Source organism: Salvelinus namaycush, unplaced genomic scaffold, assembly GCF_016432855.1.
Source record: "Salvelinus namaycush isolate Seneca unplaced genomic scaffold, SaNama_1.0 Scaffold11, whole genome shotgun sequence".
Classification (NCBI taxonomy): Eukaryota; Metazoa; Chordata; class Actinopteri; order Salmoniformes; family Salmonidae; genus Salvelinus; species Salvelinus namaycush.
The window spans coordinates 533950-555049 of record NW_024057786.1 but is presented as its reverse complement, the minus strand read 5'-3'; the positions used below and the strand labels follow the sequence as shown (position 1 = coordinate 555049).

The 21100-nt window shown below is 41.9% G+C and overlaps 1 protein-coding gene across 2 annotated transcripts in view; it reads right to left on the bottom strand.

The window, feature by feature from the left end:
• LOC120035714 overlaps window positions 1–16726 on the bottom strand; it is a 359237-nt gene extending 342511 nt beyond the window's left edge. For both annotated transcript variants that reach the window (XM_038982278.1, XM_038982280.1), the window contains exon 1: window positions 16579–16726. In XM_038982278.1, coding sequence (XP_038838206.1) covers window positions 16579–16704 — 126 coding nt within the window. In that variant the 5' untranslated portion in view covers window positions 16705–16726. The remainder of the gene's footprint in view (window positions 1–16578) is intronic.
• Between the last annotated feature and the right edge of the window lie 4374 nt (window positions 16727–21100).

Genomic DNA, 21100 nt, shown 5'->3' with positions numbered 1-21100 from the left:
TGTACTTTTGGTAAAACGACTGTAAAACTCCACTTTAGACCCACCAAAACCTCTCTACATATCTAATATATTATTAGTGTTAGATATATATTTTTTATAAACATAATACAAATAAATAAAAAATGGTTATGGTACACAACCACCACCACGACCCGAACCGATATGTCTCATACTATGTTGATCAAATGGGTATTAGATTACCCGGCTATCATGTCCTCTGAAGCTATAAAACTCGATCTTTTCACGGCCCCCTTAAAAGGCTGCAAGCCCGACACCGGTACACCTATGACAACATCCAGCTCAAGTGCAGGGCGGCAAATTCCAAATCTATTTTTTTTTAATATTTAACTTTCACACATTAACAAGTCCAATACAGCATTTGAAAGATAAACATCTTGTCAATCCAGCCAACATGTCCGATTTTTTTAATGTTTTACAGAGAAAACACCACATATATTTATGTTAGCTCACCACCAAATAAAAAAGAGGACAGACATTTTTCACAGCACAAGTAGGATGCAAGTAGCATGCACAAGCCAACCTAACTAACCTAGAACCAACCTAAATAACCTAGAAAAAACTACCTCAGATGACAGTCCTATAACATGTTACACAATAAATCTATGTTTTGTTCAAAAAATTTGCATATTTTAGCTATAAATCAGTTTTACATTACTGCTACCATCATAGCTACAGTCAGAAATCGCACGGGAGTAGCCAGAGAAAATACAGACACCAACGTCAACTACCTAATTACACATCATAAAACATTTCAGACAAATATATGGTGGATAGCTAATGAAAGACAAATATCTTGTGAATATAACCAATATTTCCGAGTTTTTTTAAGTGTTTTACAGCGAAAACACCACATATATTTATGTTAGTTCACCACCAAATACAAAAGACACAGACATTTTTCACAGCAACGGTAGCATGCAAGTAGCATGCACAAAGCTAACCTAACTAACCTAGAACCAACCTAGAACCAACCTAAATAACCTAGAAAAAACTCCCTCAGATGACAGTCCTATAACATGTTACACAATAAATTTATGTTTTGTTCGAAAAATTTGCATATTTTAGCTATAAATCAGTTTTACATTACTGCTACCATCATAGCCACCATCACAGCTACAGTCAGAAATCGCACGGCAGTAGCCAGAGAAAATACAGACACCAACGTCAACTACTAAATACACATCATAAAACATTTCAGAGAAATATATGGTGGATAGCTAATGAAAGAGAAAGATCTTGTAAATAGAGACAATATTTCCGATTTTTGAAGTGTTTTACAGCGAAAACACAATATATCGTCATATTACTACAATAGCTAACATCACAACAAAGCAAACGGTAGCATAGCACAGTTCGACAGATATATATGAAATAGCATCCCAAATTGGGTCCTTATCTTTGTTGATCTTCATTCAGAATGTTGTACAAGGGGTCTTTTGTTCAGAACCGTCTTTATTTGGATCCAGAAGAACTATTTCCCTCTTCAATTAGCAAACACACTGGCCTTACTGCGCTAACCTCTCGTTCGTCTTCAAACGCATCACGTATAAAGTCACGAATAAATTTCAATAATATAATTAAACTATATTGAAAAAACATACTTTAGGATGATATTGTGACATCTATCAAAAAAAATCGAAGCCAGGGGTCATATTCATCTATAACGACCGTTTTCCAGGTGGAGAGTCCTGGTCCAAATTCGCGCCTCAGAAAAAAAAAATAATGACGGTCCTCTCATTCCAAGATGGTGTATGCATTCTCTGAAAGAGATAATCAACTGATTTCTGCTCTCACTTCCGCATGACACGCAGAGGAAGGTGTATGACGTGTTTCTACAGTCCTAAGTGACATGACCTTTTATAGACAAGCTCTTGAAGAGACACTTCGCTTTTTGGAAATCTCACTTCCGGATAGGAAATGAGCTGTAAAAATTGTTCTGTTTCACTTAGAGACATAATTCAAACGTTTTTAGAAACTAGAGAGTGTTTTCTATCCAATACTATTAATAATATGCATATTGTACGAGCAAGAATTGAGAACGAGGCCGTTTGAAATGGCCACCTCTTTCCAGGTTACTCAATGCTGCTCTTTCAGCCATAACAGGTTAACACAACATTCAATAGAGAGGTCCTGTTATGTGGAGATAGCCCCACTCTCTGCTATTACAGACAACGGTCCTATAGAGTGTTTCTCCTTAACACAACATTCAATAGAGAGGTCCAGTTATGTGGAGATAGCCCCACTCTCTGCCATTACAGACAACGGTCCTATAGAGTTGTTCATCCCAGGCCATGGTGACAACTACCTGGACCTCAACAACACCTTATTGCATTTAGTCTCATAGTGACCAAAATAAATGTTGGTAATATTGCAAACGATTCCCAAGTGTCATTAATTACCCCTTGGTGACCATCTTCTCCCAAGTCTCATTAATTACCCCTTGGTGACCATCTTCTCCCAAGTCTCATTAATTACCCCTTGGTGACCATCTTCTCCCAAGTCTCATTAATTACCCCTTGGTGACCATCTTCTCCCAAGTCTCATTAATTACCCCTTGGTGACCATCTTCTCCCAAGTCTCATTAATTACCCCTTGGTGACCATCTTCTCCCAAGTCTCATTAATTACCCCTTGGTGACCATCTTCTCCCAAGTGGATGTGACTTTGGGTGAATGCCTTATCAGTCAGAGCAGTGCCACCTATCCGTATAGGGCTATCCTGGAATGTTTACTAAACTATCCTTATAGGGCTATCCTGGAATGTTTACTAAACTATCCTTATAGGGCTATCCTGGAATGTTTACTAAACTATCCTTATAGGGCTATCCTGGAATGTTTACTAAACTATCCTTATAGGGCTATCATGGAATGTTTACTAAACTATCCTCATAGGGCCATCCTGGAATGTTTACTAAACTATCCTTATAGGGCTATCCTGGAATGTTTACTAAACTATCCTTATAGGGCTATCATGGAATGTTTACTAAACTACTCCGAAGACATTCTGAAGACACAATTCAGCGGCGGGCTGTTTAGCGAGGATCCTGCAGGAGCATCTATGGAAGACATAGATCCCACCACCGGTGATAACAAAGGACTGGAGGCACGTGCTCGCTATTGTGCTGAATCTCCAGAGTTTCTTTTGCTAGGGCCTATACACTCTGACATTTTCTTTCAAGAACATTTACTCTTAAATTCGGTTGATTTCAGGCTGAAATTAACCAGGGCCAAGGATGATTTTTGTCTGATGTCTGCCCAAGACGGTGACTTTAGTTTGAAAGCTTTTTATAAAAAAGTGTTGAAATCTCCGGCCGTTCGTCTGGGTCATTCACAGGCTTTGATGAAAGGAAACGCCCTTTACCCTCTCCAAAGAATTACCATGAAAACCTTTAGCATACCGGTGGGAAGTAGAATCTGTAGTCAAGAAAACCTTTTTCTAGGCCCTTTACCCCGCTACCTGGTTATAGGCTTGGTTGATCACGCCTCTAATACGGGCAGCTTACATAAAAAAACTTTAATTTTCAACATTTCAATGCAGAGTATTTAGCTCTTGTGGGAGCTAACCATTAAGGAGAGCTCAGCATTAAATATAGATAGGTTTAGTTGCTAGGCTAAAGTAGCAAGGACATGCACATTAACAAAGCTTTGATTATGACCAAAGTCTATAGTAGTGAAAAGTCTCTCTCTCTATTGTAACTTACCACAAATTGCCATCATAGCCTATCTACATGAATGTGTCCTGTCAGAGTCTTTTCCTCTCCGTTAACCGTTAGCTAGCAGTCTCGAGCCACAGCTGACGTTGACCACAATGAGCTACAAGTAGGACTGACGTCACTACCGGTGCAGCAGCCTCTGCAGCAGCAGCCTCCCCCGGGTCCTAGTGCCCGCCCGGTAACACGGTTTAGATGCGATGGAACGGTTGACGGGAAAACAACAAATCACAGAGAAAATATATTGACTGATATATTGAATTGTTTAGGGGCGCTTTAGCTTTGGCTTTAATAAATTCAGAAAATACTTGAAAACCAAAATAAAAAAGAATAGTAGCCCTCCTCAGGAACCACAAAACCCTCACAGACCAACTTCTTCTTCTATGATATAATGGCGGTCCACAAACCAACGTTGAAGGTGCATGGCGCCACCTACTGTGCTGGAGTGTATTCAATCACGGTTTACACCACTCTAAATCCTCCTACCTAACTCAGAACTTCAGAGAAAATAAAAAAAGAGTCCTAGTAACTTCTAATAGACCCTCCCCCATCCCCCAAATCCCTTCCAAACCCGTCCAACCTCAATGACCCTACACTTCAATCTTTCCCTCTCTTCAACATCCTTACAACAATATAACAACACATGCTCCACCGTTTCATTGACCATACCCTCCAGACACAAACCATTCACATGCTGCCAACCAGATGTAAGGACCAGTTCAATGTACAATGTCCTAAACACAATCGAGTAAACACCACCTCTTCCTTCCTAATCTGACCTTTGATCCTTGGTCCACCGACCTTTAGAGGACATATAAATGCCGTCCCTTGTGCTCAGAGTCCCATCTCTTCTGCCACACATCTATCAAAATGTCTCTGATCTTACATTTGGCCTCACCTCTACCCAGTGGAACATTAATTAATATCAATTATATCTTGTTTCAAAGCTCTTTTAGATAACTGGTCTACAATTTATCTCTTCAAGACCTGAATGTGTTGGGACCCAGCAGAATCTCACTACTACACCCATTCTCTCAATTCTCCATAATAACATTGATACCTACAACTGTCCAACCAAAACCACTGCCTTGTCTACTAGTATATTCCCAACAGTCATCTAGAACAGTAGCAGTGGGATGCTCAACCTCACAGCCTTTCAACCCAATAAGCTAATGACAATTTATTACACCGTATATCCAAAGGCATCTCACCTGCCTCCACTAGTAAGACACATACAGATGTTGATTTAAATGCACCAATACATATCCTTAAAGCTATATACTGGATTCTGTCCAGCTTCTGAAGACAAGTCTTTGCTGCTGTTCCATAAACTATACACCTGTAATCAATTGTTGTCCTGATCAGAGCTCTATAAATATCCATCAACGATTGTCTGTCAGCACCCCATTCATAACCAGAGACCCACACAACCAACTACCACGAAAGTGATGGAATGAGAGAGAGAGAGACATCGTTACAACACTGTACATAGACATCATATAACGTTTCTTCTTCTTTGGAGTTTAACGGTGGTTGGCATCCAATATGTTGCATTATCGCCCCCAACTGGACTATAATATAAATCTATTTTACTTTGTGATACAAAACGGGAAAAGGGGAAATTATGATAATACGAAGTAACACCATGCCAACTAACCCTACACTCATTAAAAACCCACTACCCCATTCCACTACTTTGATCCTATCTGCTCCTGCACCATGCCAACTAACCCTACACTCATTAAAAACCCACTACCCCATTCCACTACTTTGACCCTATCTGCTCCTGCACCATGCCAACTAACCCTACACTCATTAAAAACCCACTACCCCATTCCACTACTTTGACCCTATCTGCTCCTGCACCATGCCAACTAACCCTACACTCATTAAAAACCCACTACCCCATTCCACTACTTTGACCCTATCTGCTCCTGCACCATGCCAACGACCTGGGAGGACGGGACACCACCACTCAACACACCCTGGAACTCTTCTGAAGTCAAATCTCGTATGACCAAATACTTCTCTGGTTCTGAACTCTTCACCACACCTTCTACCTCACCCGGGTGGCGCAGTGGTCTAGGGCAGTCTCTGGGTTCGCGCCCAGGCTCTGTCGCAACCGGGAGATCCGTGGGGCGACGCACAATTGGCATAGCGTCGTCCGGGTTAGGGAGGGTTTGGCCGGTAGGGAGGGTTTGGCCGGTAGGGATATCCTTGTCTCAGTATGTAAAAAAAAAAAAAAAGGTAAAAATAAATAAATAAATAAATTGTTATAAAATGTATGCACTCTACTGTAAGTCTGGATAAGAGCGTCTGCTAAATGACTAAAATGTAAATGTACTTAACTCTCCCTCATTCATTTCCATTTCACCTCCAGAACTCAGTCTGGTGCACGACTCACTCTGTTTGCACTTGAATTATAACATTTGAAATGTCTGTTCTTTTGAAAATAAATGCTGTGTAATGTTTACTGTTCATTCATGATTGTTTATTATCTACTTCACTTGCTTTGGCATAGTAAAGATATGTTTCCCATGCCAATAAAGATCTTTGAATTGAATAGAGAGAGAGAGAGCTCCATGTTAATGTATAGGGGACATGAGTCAGTCATGGTTACTCATGGTTATGTGATGAGGTAGCCCCGCCTGCTACTTCTAAATCAGTGTCGGTCCAATAGGGAATGTCCTCTTGGTGTAACGGTCAAGATGTTGGTTTCTCCCACGGTAGACCTGGGTTCATATCCCGTCAGTTACATTAAACAGTCATTTCTCTGAAAGGGGTCCAGACAGCCTGTTCCCAACAGTGGGATTGGAGAGGGACCTCTCTCTCTCTCTCTGACTGGAGGAGAGAAGTGAAATGGTGTGTCTCCTCAGGTCAACAATACTCACCTTGAAAGACTCCACAGCCTGTTGGGGCTTCTTCAGCTCCTTCTCTCTCTCCTGGAATCTCTGCTGGACCTTCTGCTGACTCATCCCCAGCTGCCTCTGTGGAGAATCACTCTTCAATGAGCTATCAAGCTTTATTAGTCCAGGAGATCAATAGTATAGTAATGTGACATAGGACCCATAGAGAGGAAGGTCTACAATCCTGAGGAAGTCCCTTTACAATATTATATTATGTTGCTATGTGAATGATTATAGTTTTTATGGTAGGCCTACATGTATCAAGGGGTTGAGACTGAACTTTGGACTCATAAAAGGCCATTCAGAATGATAATAGTGTTTGACTTTAGAAAATGGTGATACATTTGGAGAATCTGGGTTAAAACATCTAAATATTCAAGGTTTGTGTTCATATTTGTGGATCCATTTCATTTTGAATTCTCTCATATTCAAACAGATTTAGTTCCTACTGTATCTTTAATTCTTTGTTTATCAGACAGTCACCAACAAGTTTTTAATAGGCAAGTCAGTTATTTACACTGGAACAGTGGGTTAATTGCCTTGTTCAGGGGAAGAACGGCAGATTTTTACCTTGTCAGCTCAGGGATTTGATGTTGCAACCTTTCAAGTTATTAGTCCAACACACTAACCACTAGGCTACCTGCCGCCTCTACACTCTAACCACTAGACTACATGCCACCTCTACACTCTAACCACTAGACTACCTGCCTCCTCTACACTCTAACCACTAGACTACCTGCCTCCTCTACACTCTAACCACTAGACTACCTGCCACCTCTACACTCTAACCACTAGACTACCTACCACCTCTACACTCTAACCACTAGGCTACCTGCCGCCTCTACACTCTAACCACTAGACTACCTGCCACCTCCACGCTCTAACCACTAGGCTACCTGCCACCTCTACACTCTAAACACTAGACTACCTGCCGCCTCTACGCTCTAACCACTAGGCTACCTGCCACCTCTACACTCTAAACACTAGGCTACCTGCCGCCTCTACACTCTAACCGCTAGGCTACCTGCCACCTCTACACTCTAACCACTAGTCTACCTGCCACCTCTACACTCTAAACACTAGACTACCTGCCGCCTCTACGCTCTAACCACTAGGCTACCTGCCACCTCTACACTCTAACCACTAGACTACCTGCCTCCTCTACACTCTAACCACTAGACTACCTGCCACCTCTACACTCTAAACACTAGACTACCTGCCACCTCTACACTCTAACCACTAGGCTACCTGCCATCTCTACACTCTAACCACTAGGCTACATGCCACCTCTACACTCTAACCACTAGACTACCTGCCACCTCTACACTCTAACCACTAGTCTATCTGCCACCTCTACACTCTAACCACTAGTCTACCTGCCACCTCTACACTCTAACGACTAGACTACCTGCCACCTCTACACTCTAACCACTAGACTACCTACCATCTCTACACTCTAACCACTAGACTACCTACCACCTCTACACTCTAACCACTAGGCTACCTGCCACCTCTACACTCTAACCACTAGACTACCTGCCACCTCTACACTCTAACCACTAGACTACCTGCCACCTCTACACTCTAACCACTAGGCTACCTGCCACCTCTACACTCTAACCAATAGACTACCTGCCATCTCTACACTCTGACCACTAGACTACCTGCCACCTCTACACTCTAACCACTAGACTACCTGCCAACTCTACACTCTAACCACTAGGCTACCTGCCACCTCTACACTCTAACCACTAGGCTACCTGCCTCCTCTACACTCTAACCACTAGACTACCTGCCACCTCTACACTCTAACCACTAGACTACCTGCCACCTCTACAATCTAATCTCTGGGCTACCTGCCACCTCTACACTCTAACCACTAGGCTACCTGCCACCTCTACACTCTAACCACTAGGCTACCTGCCACCTCTACACTCTAACCACTAGGCTACCTGCCACCTCTACACTCTAACCACTAGACTACCTGCCACCTCTACACTCTAACCACTAGTCTACCTGCCACCTCTACACTCTAACCACTAGTCTACCTGCCACCTCTACCTCTACACTCTAAACACTAGACTACCTGCCGCCTCTACGCTCTAACCACTAGTCTACCTGCCACCTCTACACTCTAAACACTAGACTACCTGCCGCCTCTACGCTCTAACCACTAGGCTACCTGCCACCTCTACACTCTAACCACTAGACTACCTGCCTCCTCTACACTCTAACCACTAGACTACCTGCCACCTCTACACTCTAAACACTAGACTACCTGTCACCTCTACACTCTAACCACTAGGCTACCTGCCATCTCTACACTCTAACCACTAGGCTACCTGCCACCTCTACACTCTAACCACTAGACTACCTGCCACCTCTACACTCTAACCACTAGTCTACCTGCCACCTCTACACTCTAACCACTAGTCTACCTGCCACCTCCACACTCTAACCACTAGACTACCTGCCATCTCTACACTCTAACCACTAGACTACCTACCACCTCTACACTCTAACCACTAGGCTACCTGCCACCTCTACACTCTAACCACTAGACTACCTGCCACCTCTACACTCTAACCACTAGGCTACCTGCCACCTCTACACTCTAAACACTAGACTACCTGTCACCTCTACACTCTAACCACTAGGCTACCTGCCATCTCTACACTCTAACCACTAGACTACCTGCCACCTCTACACTCTAAACACTAGACTACCTGTCACCTCTACACTCTAACCACTAGGCTACCTGCCATCTCTACACTCTAACCACTAGGCTACCTGCCACCTCTACACTCTAACCACTAGACTACCTGCCACCTCTACACTCTAACCACTAGTCTACCTGCCACCTCTACACTCTAACCACTAGTCTACCTGCCACCTCCACACTCTAACCACTAGACTACCTGCCACCTCTACACTCTAACCACTAGACTACCTGCCACCTCTACACTCTAACCACTAGGCTACCTGCCTCCTCTACACTCTAACCACTAGACTACCTGCCACCTCTACACTCTAACCACTAGGCTACCTGCCACCCCTGTTCTGGTCTTACCTGTTTCTCAGTCCTCTGTGCTGCAGCTGACACTGTATCATGGCCTTTATGTTCATCCATCACACACTGATAACAGATACACTGCTGATCGGTACGACAGTAAACCTCCAGCAGTTTGTCATGATGAGAGCAGATCTTCTCCTGTAGTTGTGCGGTGGCTTTGACCAGCTTGTGCTTCTTGAAAGCAGGAGATTCATAGTGAGATTGGAGGTGAGTCTCACAGTAAGAGGCCATACACACCAGACAGGACATGAGGGCTTTCTGCTTTCTGGTCCCAGAGCAGACATCACACGCCACATCTCCAGGTCCAGCATAGCACAGAGCAGGAGGGGGAGCAGCCTGGAGTCCTGTCTTCTTCAGTTTCTCCACCATATCAGCCAACATGTTATTTTTCCTCAGATTAGGCCTTGGAGTGAAGGTCTCTCTGCACTGAGGACAGCTATAGACCCCTTTCAGAACATCCTGATCCCAGCAGCCCTCAATACAGCTTCTACAGTAACTGTGTCCACAGGGGATGGTGACTGGTTCCTTCAGTAGATCTAGACAGACAGAACAGCATAACTGGTACTGGTCCAGTAGAACTCCCTGCTGAGCCATTTGGATGGTTGTTCACTCTCACACAGACAGACGACACAGAGACTCAGATCAGTTTCGTTTCCACAGAACAGAGTTTTTGGGAGGTTTGAACTTTCTGGTTCTGCCAGATAGGTGAGTTTAGAGAGAGAGAGGGGTTAGAGAGAGAGAGGGGTTAGAGAGAGAAGGGTTAGAGAGAGGGAGGGGTTAGAGAGAGGGAGGGGTTAGAGAGAGGGAGGGGTTAGAGAGAGGGAGGGGTTAGAGAGAGGGAGGGGTTAGAGAGAGGGAGGGGTTAGAGGGAGGGAGAGAGAGAAATGCATGCAACGTCGAGAAGGAGACAAATATTTTAGTTCCCAGGTTAAATTATAGTTCCTGGTTACATTTTATTTAATCCATTTTAGAAAAAGACTGTAATGTAACCAAATGTGGAAAAAGTCAAGGTGTCTGAATAACTTGTGAATGCCCTGTAATGCCATCTACAGTGCCTTGCGAAAGTATTCACCCCCCTTGGCTTTTTTCCTATTTTGTTACCTTACAACCTGGAATTAAAATAGATTTTTTGGGGGGTTTGTATCATTTGATTTACACAACATGCCTACCACTTTGAAGATGCAAATTGTTTGTTATTGTGAAACAAACAAGAAATAAGAGAAAAAAACAGTAAACTTCAGTGTGCATAACTATTCACCCCCCAAAGCCAATACTTTGTAGACCCACCTTTTGCTGCAATTACAGCTGCAAGTCCCTTGGGATATGTCTCTATCAGCTTGGCACATCTAGCCACTGGGATGTTTTCCCATGTTTCAAGGCAAAACTGCTCCAGCTCCTTCAAGTTGGATGGGTTCCACTGGTGTACAGCAATCTTTAAGTCATACCACAGATTCTCAATTGGATTGAGGTCTGGGTTTTGACTAGGCCATTCCAAGACATTTAAATGTTTCTTCTTAAACCACTCGAGTATTGCTTTAGCAGTATGCTTTGAGTCATTGTCCTGCTGGAAGGTGAACCTCCGTCCCAGTCTCAAATCTCTGGAAGACTGAAACAGGTTTCCCTCAAGAATTTCCCTGTATTTAGCACCATCCTTCATTTCTTCAATTCTAACCAGTTTCCCAGTCCCTCCCAATAAAAAACATCCCCACAGCATGATGCTGCCACCACCATGCTTCACTGTGGGGATGGTGTTCTCGGAGTAATTAGAGGTGTTGGGTTTGTGCCAGACATAGCGTTTTCCTTGATGGCCAGATTGATCATGATTACCAGAGTACATTCTTCCATATGTTTGGGGAGTCTCCCACATGCCTTTTGGTGAACACCAAACGTGTTTGCTTATTTTATTTTTAAGCAATGGCATTTTTCTGGCCACTCTTCCGTAAAGCCCAGCTCTGTGAAGTGTACGGCTTAAAAGTGGTCCTATGGACAGATACTCCAATCTCCGCCGTGGAGCTTTGCAGCTCCTTCAGGGTTATCTTTGGTCACTTTGTTGCTTCTCTGATTAATGCCCTCCTTGCCTGGTCCGTGAGTTTTGGTGGGCGGCCCTCTCTTGGCAGGTTTGTTGTGGTGCCATATTCTTTCCATTTTTTTATAATGGATTTAATGGTGCTCCGTTGGATCTTCAAAGTTTCTGATATTTTTTCATAACCCAACCCTGATCTGTACTTCTCCACTACTTTGTCCCTGACCTGTATGGAGAGCTCCTTGGTCTTCATTGTGCCGCTTGCTTGGTGGTGCCCCTTGCTTAGTGGTGTTGCAGACTCTGGGGCCTTTCAGAACAGGTGTATATACTGAGATCATGTGACAGATCATGTGACACTTAGATTGCCCACAGGTGGACTTTAAAACCTTTTCTCAATAGGGGGTGCTGTTTGCACTTTGTAAAAATTTCGTTCCCAAATTAAACTGCCTCGTACTCAATTCTTGCTCGTACAATATGCATATTATTATTACTATTGGATAGAAAACACTCTCTAGTTTCTAAAACCGTTTGAATTATTTCGCTGAGTGAAACAGAACTCATTCTGCAGCACACTTCCTGTCTGAAATCGAGGTCTCTGTTCTAGGGTCAGTTTATAAGTCCCTGTGAATGCTGTGGGGCTCACAGGGACTTATAAATGGGGCCGTTTAATTTGGGAACGATTTTCCCCCAAAGTGTAAATAGCGCCCCCTATCATCATCAGGTTAAATCAGTTTATTGCGATTTTCTGGAATTTCTTTGTCACGCGCTATCGCGAGTTGGACACTTCTCCGGCACATGGCTAGCGTTAGCGGCTAATTCTACAGGAGAAGAGGACATCTTTCAACCAAAAGACGATTGTTCTGGACAAAGGACACCTTGGCCAAGATTCTGATGGAAGCTCATCAAATAGTAAGAAGTCTTTATGCTGTTAATTCGTATTTATGTTGAAGAACGTTAAACAATAATTCCGCCATGAATTTCAGTGCGGTATCGCTTTAGCGCACGCTGTATGTCGTAGTAACGTTAATTTTAAAAATATAACACAGCGGTTGCATTAAGAACTAATGTATCTTTCATTTGCTGTCCAACCTGTATTTTTTAGTCAAGTTTACGATTAGTTATTGATTAGATTAGGTGCCTCTCCAAGATGGCGCCGGACAGATTGCTTGAAGTTTGGCCACTAATCACATTGTATAACCACGGTTTGTGCCGCTACATATGCAAATTTTGGAACAAACCCTTTATGCATTGTGTAATATGATGTTACAGGACTGTCATCTGATGAAGCATTGTGTAATATGATGTTACAGGACTGTCATCTGATGAAGCATTGTGTAATATGATGTTACAGGACTGTCATCTGATGAAGCATTGTGTAATATGATGTTACAGGACTGTCATCTGATGAAGCATTGTGTAATATGATGTTACAGGACTGTCATCTGATGAAGCATTGTGTAATATGATGTTACAGGACTGTCATCTGATGAAGCATTGTGTAATATGATGTTACAGGACTGTCATCTGATGAAGCATTGTGTAATATGATGTTACAGGACTGTCATCTGATGAAGCATTGTGTAATATGATGTTACAGGACTGTCATCTGATGAAGCATTGTGTAATATGATGTTACAGGACTGTCATCTGATGAAGCATTGTGTAATATGATGTTACAGGACTGTCATCTGATGAAGCATTGTGTAATATGATGTTACAGGACTGTCATCTGATGAAGCATTGTGTAATATGATGTTACAGGACTGTCATCTGATGAAGCATTGTGTAATATGATGTTACAGGACTGTCATCTGATGAAGCATTGTGTAATATGATGTTACAGGACTGTCATCTGATGAAGCATTGTGTAATATGATGTTACAGGACTGTCATCTGATGAAGCATTGTGTAATATGATGTTACAGGACTGTCATCTGATGAAGCATTGTGTAATATGATGTTACAGGACTGTCATCTGATGAAGCATTGTGTAATATGATGTTACAGGACTGTCATCTGATGAAGCATTGTGTAATATGATGTTACAGGACTGTCATCTGATGAAGCATTGTGTAATATGATGTTACAGGACTGTCATCTGATGAAGCATTGTGTAATATGATGTTACAGGACTGTCATCTGATGAAGCATTGTGTAATATGATGTTACAGGACTGTCATCTGATGAAGCATTGTGTAATATGATGTTACAGGACTGTCATCTGATGAAGCATTGTGTAATATGATGTTACAGGACTGTCATCTGATGAAGCATTGTGTAATATGATGTTACAGGACTGTCATCTGATGAAGCATTGTGTAATATGATGTTATAGGACTGTCATCTGATGAAGCATTGTGTAATATGATGTTACAGGACTGTCATCTGATGAAGCATTGTGTAATATGATGTTACAGGACTGTCATCTGATGAAGCATTGTGTAATATGATGTTACAGGACTGTCATCTGATGAAGCATTGTGTAATATGATGTTACAGGACTGTCATCTGATGAAGCATTGTGTAATATGATGTTACAGGACTGTCATCTGATGAAGTTTATGAAGGTTAGTCAAAAATTATATATCTTTTGCTGGTTTGTTACGATCGCTAACCTTTGCTGCTGGTAAATGGCTTGTGTTTCTGGCTATTGTGGTAAGCTAATATAATGCTATATTGTGTTTTCGCTGTAAAACACTTAAAAAATTGGAAATATTGGCTGGATTCACAAGATGTTTGTCTTTCATTTGCTGTACACCATATATTTTTCAGAAATGTTTTATGATGAGTATTTAGATATTTGACGTTGGTCTCTGTAATTATTCTGGCTGCTTCGGCGCTATTTCAGATTGCAGCTGCAATGTAGAACTGTGATTTATACCTGAAATATGTACATTTTTCTAACAAAACATATGCTATACAATAAATATGTTATCAGACTGTCATCTGATGAAGTTGTTTCTTGGTTAGTGACTATTTATATCTTTATTTGGTCGAATTTGTGATAGCTACCTATGCAGGAAAAAAATGGTGGAGAAAAAAAAGTTGTGTCTTTTGCTATGGTGGTTAGCTAATAGAAATACATATTGTGTCTTCCCTGTAAAACATTTTAAAAATCAGAAATGATGGCTGGATTCACAAGATGTGTATCTTTCATCTGGTGTCTTGGACTTGTGATTTCATGATATTTAGATGCTAGTATTTACTTGTGGCGCTATGCTAGGCTATGCTAGTCAGCTTTTTTACTGATGAGGGTGCTCCCGGATCCGGGATGAGTACTAAGTAGAGGTGTGCAACTATGATTGGCCATTCATTTGTTAATTAACTGAGACACATCCTCTATGTTCCTTTGAGAGCCCTCTTTCAGTCACTGAGATCTCTTCTAGCCATAATGGGCAACTGGGCATTTTTATACGTGACCCTAATAAGCATGATGGGATGTTAATTTGTTAATTAACTCAGGAACCACACCTGTGTGGAAACACCTACTTTCAATATCCTTTGTATCCCTCATTTACTCGTGTTTCCTTTAATTTAGTCAGTTACCTGTCTGCATTTGTCATCTGTTACCTTTTTCTTGTTCAAATCATGTGTTTTATTGAAAATGTTCCATTCCCATTGTTATAAACAGGGACAATCGTGACTTTGACTCCACACAACATAACATCCACAGATGTTTGAAATATATCTCTCAACATTGATCACTTTTCTACAGTGTTTCAAAGATATATCTTGTGTTTCAGATGTTTTATATACCTCTGTTTCTGGGGATAAATTGTTAATTTTTTAAAACTTTTTATACTGTATTAAAAAAGAGAATTTTGATCTTGAACTTGATTGTGTATTTATTCTTCACCGTATACTCATGAATAGTTAATCTGGTCCCTTAAACTGATGAATAGTTAGCCTGGTACCTTAAACGGATGAATAGTTAGCCTGGTACCTTAAACTGATGAATAGTTAATCTGGTACCTTAAACTGATGAATAGTTAATCTGGTCCCTTAAACTGATGAATAGTTAGCCTGGTACCTTAAACTGATGAATAGTTAATCTGGTCCCTTAAACTGATGAATAGTTAGCCTGGTACCTTAAACTGATGAATAGTTAATCTGGTCCCTTAAACTGATGAATAGTTAATATAGTCCCTTAAACTGATGAATAGTTAGCCTGGTACCTTAAACTGATGAATAGTTAATCTGGTCCCTTAAATTGATGAATAGTTAATCTGGTCCCTTAAACTGATGAATAGTTAATCTGGTCCCTTAAACTGATGAATAGTTAATCTGGTCCCTTAAACTGATGAATAGTTAGCCTGGTACCTTAAACTGATGAATAGTTAGCCTGGTACCTTAAACTGATGAATAGTTAATCTGGTCCCTTAAACTGATGAATAGTTAGCCTGGTACCTTAAACTGATGAATAGTTAATCTGGTCCCTTAAACTGATGAATAGTTAGCCTGGTCCCTTAAACTGATGAATAGTTAGCCTGGTACCTTAAACTGATGAATAGTTAGCCTGGTACCTTAAACTGATGAATAGTTAGCCTGGTACCTTAAACTGATGAATAGTTAATCTGGTACCTTAAACTGGTATTTTGCAATACAGCACAAACAGATCTGGGACCAGGCTAATGAACAGTCTGTATTCAAATCTAAGTAAATGTTGTGATGGCTTCCGGTCTACGCAGTTCGTTGACTGTAACATTAGCTAAACGTTTCAGCACCTCTGCCCATTTCTCCTGGTCCTCCTCTCTCTCCTGGAGCTTGGCCTGGTGGGCAGAGTAGACTATGCCCAGGATGAGGCTCTCAAAGCGGGGTGCAGCCAGAGAGATAGCCCCTCTCTGGTCCTCCAGGTCCTTCACCATCTGCTCCATGGAAGAGAGGGTCTTGGGGATGTTGTGGTTGATGCGAGCCAGGAAGGCCCGTCCCTGCCTCATAGATGCCATCTCCAGGTCCTTCACCAGCTGCTCCATGGAAGAGAGGGTCTTGGGGATGTTGTGGTATTCTATCACATTATATAACATACTAATTATGTAACTGAACTTCCACTCAGAACCTGTTGTGGTATTCTATCACATTATATAACATACTAATTATGTAACTGGACTTCCACTCAGAACCTGTTGTGGTATTCTATCACATTATATAACATACTAATTATGTAACTGGACTTCCACTCAGAACCTGTTGTGGTATTCTATCACATTATATAACATATTAATTATGTAACTGGACTTCCACTCAGAACCTGTTGTGGTATTCTATCACATTATATAACATACTAATTATGTAACTGGATATCTACTCAAGGCAATATCTGAAAATCAGGTAGGATGGTCCTCCCCGATCCTCTGAGGAGCCTCAACAGCATTCTATCACATACTAATTACGTACATCTGGATATTCACCCTTTTCAAACTACTCAAGGCATTCAAGACACAGAATATGTAAAATATCTAAAGACAATAACACGAACTATAAATGAGTCTGATAACTCACCATCTAGTAGATTCTGAACCCATAGAGTTCCCAGAGTGACCCAGACCAGGAGTCTGATAACTCACCATCTAGTAGATTCTGAACCCATAGAGTTCCCAGAGTGACCCAGACGAGGAGTCTGATATCTCACCATCTAGTAGATTCTGAACCCATAGAGTTCCCAGAGTGACCCAGAGCAGGAGTCTGATAACTCACCATCTAGTAGATTCTGAACCCATAGAGTTCCCAGAGTGACCCAGACCAGGAGTCTGATAACTCACCATCTAGTAGATTCTGAACCCATAGAGTTCCCAGAGTGACCCAGATGAGGAGTCTGATAACTCACCATCTAGTAGATTCTGAACCCATAGAGTTCCCAGAGTGACCCAGACCAGGAGTCTGATAACTCACCATCTAGTAGATTCTGAACCCATAGAGTTCCCAGAGTGACCCAGACCAGGAGTCTGATAACTCACCATCTAGTAGATTCTGAACCCATAGAGTTCCCAGAGTTCCCAGAGCAGGATTCAGAGTTGAGATTTCACCACCATTTCTCTTTTCTGAACGTATAACTCTGATTGGACGATGGTTTCACTGCCTCCTGTCTTTACTTAGCTTCTACTTCAAGTTCTGTTTTTATACACTAAAAACCCCAGTGTGATAGCCAGTGAGTTAAAGGCTAGAATACCATACATTCTTCAACCTAGGAAACAGGGCATCAGGGCCAGTTGGCTCATAGGTTTACAGTTACAGTTCCAGTTTACACTACCGTTCTTCATTCCTGGTCCTACTGGGTGTACAGGCTCATTATTCCAGCCAGTACACACCCAACTGTTCAACTACCGTAATCACTAAGCCATTAACTGAATGTGTGTTAGTATTTGAACCAAGTCAATAACACAATAGAAAAGTCTATATACAGTGTGTGCAAATGAAGTAAGATTAGGGAGGTGAGGCAATAAATAGACCGTAACAATTTCTCTTCTTAAAACGTGATTTTAAACCTAACCACACTGATAACCGTATGCCTAACATGCTGTCTACACCGGGATGTTGATTTTGTCCATCCACACCAGACATGATCAGGACATGCAGGCTGAAATATCAAAACGAACTCTTAACCAACTATATTAATTTGGGAACAGGTCGAAACACATGAAACGGTTCATGGATATTTAGCTAGCTAGCTTGCTGTTGCTAGCTCATTTGTCCTATTTAGCTAGCTAGATTGCTGTTGCTAGCTCATTTGTCATATTTAGCTAGCTAGCTTGCTGTTGCTAGCTCATGTGTCCTATTTAGCTAGCTAGCTTGCTGTTGCTAGCTCATTTGTCCTATTTAGCTAGCTAGATTGCTGTTGCTATCTCATTTGTCCTGGGATATAAACAGTTTGTTATTTTACTTGAAAACAAGATCCTTTTTTTCCTGGATCTTTTGTAGAATTTTGACCCATTTTGAGTCACACAAAATCTTGTTCCCTTCTCTGACAATTAACCCACAGATAAACGGGGGAAATTTAGTTTCTAGTAATCTCGTCTTCTTCTTCTGTGGACTTTATGTGTGTCAGTTGGCAACCAACTTTAAGGTGCAATACCACCACCAACTGAACTGGAGTGTGGACCTCAGTTCATCTTCCAATCACCCACATATGCTCCTAATAACCAATGAGGAGATGGGAGAGGCGGGACTTGCAGCGCATCAAAAAAATAGAACCAAGTTCTATTTTAGCGCCTGGCAGATGCGCGCGAGCAGTTTGGATGAAATGATTGAAAAATATCAAAAATCAATCAATCAAATGTATTTATAAAGCCCTTCTTACATCAGCTGATGTCACAAAGTGCTGTATAGAAACCCAGCCTAAAACCCCAAACAGCAAGCAATGCAGGTGTAGAAGCACGGTGGCTGGGAAAAACTCCCTAGAAAGGCCTAAACCTAGGAAGAAACCTAGAGAGGAACCAGGCTATGAGGGGTGGCCAGTCCTCTTCTGGCTGTGCCGGGTGGAGATTATAACAGAACATGGCCAAGATTTTCAAATGTTCATAGATGACCAGCATGGTCAAATAATTAAATTCACAGTGGTTGTAGAGGGTGCAACAGGTCAGCACCTCAGGAGTAAATGTCAGTTGGCTTTCATAGCCGATCATAAAGAGTATCTCTACCGCTCCTGCTGTCTCTAGAGAGTTGAAAACAGCAGGTCTGGGACAGGTAGCACGTCTGGTGAACAGGTCAGGGTTCCATAGCCGCAGGCAGAACAGTTGAAACTGGAGCAGCAGCATGGCCAGGTGGACTGGGGACAGCAAGGAGTCATCATGCCAGGTAGTACTGAGGCATGGATCTAGGGCTCAGGTCCTCCGAGAGAGAGAGAGAGAGAGAGAGAGAGAGAGAGAGCATACTTGAATTCACACAGGACACCGGATAAGACAGGGGAAATACTCCAGATATAACAGACTGACCCTAGCCCCCCCGACACATAAACTACTGCAGCATAAATACTAGAGACTGAGACAGGAGGGGTCAGGAGACACTGTGACCCCATCCGATGATACCCCCAGACAGGACCAAACAGGAAGGATATAACCCCACCCACTTTGCCAAAGCACAGCCCCCACACCACTAGAGGGATATCTTCAACCACCAACTTATCACCCTGAGACAAGGCAGAGTATAGCCCACAAAGATCTCCCCCACGGCACAACCCAAGGGGGGGCATCAACCCGGACAGGAAGATCACATCAGTGACTCCGCCCCTGTAATAGGGTTAGAGGCAGAGAATCCCAGTGGAGAGAGGGGAACAGGCCAGGCAGAGACAGCAAGGGCGGTTCGTTGCTCCAGTGCCTTTCCGTTCACGAAGCTCAGAGACATGTCATCACATACAGTATAGAACACCATCTAGAAGACATATCATTACATACAGTATAGAACACCATCTAGAAGACAAAGACATATCATTACATACAGTATAGAACACCATCTAGAAGACAGAGACATATCATCACATACAGTATAGAACACCATCTAGAAGACATATCATCACATACAGTATAGAACACCATCTAGAAGACAAAGACATATCATTACATACAGTATAGAACACAATCTAGAAGACATATCATTACATACAGTATAGAACACCATCTAGAAGACATATCATTACATACAGTATAGAACACCATCTAGAAGACAGAGACATATCATTACATACAGTATAGAACACCATCTAGAAGACATATCATTACATACAGTATAGAACACCATCTAGAAGACATATCATCACATACAGTATATCTTATATGACATGTATAAATCCTTACTTTATATTTGCTGTACCACTTTCCATGACAGTAGCCTTATTACTGGTTAGGGTTACTGCTGCTGGCACAGTGGAAGAATGAGGCATCACAGTACCTGTTACACCACTGTACTAACAGAACCAATTACACACCAATAAACACACTGTAATGTAAAGTGTTACATCATTATCAATGATCAGTCTATACATCCAGTATTCATTTCACCTACAGTACATTGTATCCATTTCAAGTCCCCTCCCCCCATTGTAGCTAATTATCTAGAACACAGTTTTACAGTTTTACAACCACGTATGAGTTATTATGGACGCTTATAGTTAGTATCACAGCATATCAGTTTAAGACATTACAACATTCATTAAAAGCATTATAGATATGTACTTCATAGAAACTGTTACCCTTTATATATTCTAACCACTCTATTTCATTTATTCCATATTAAGGGTCCTAACCTGGGAACTAAAATATTTGTCTCCTTCTCAACTTTGCCTGCAGTTTTCTCTCTCTCCCTCCCTTCCTCTAACCCCTCCCTCTCTCGCTCACTCCTTCCCTCCCTCTAACCCCAGCCCTCTGGCAGAATCAGGAA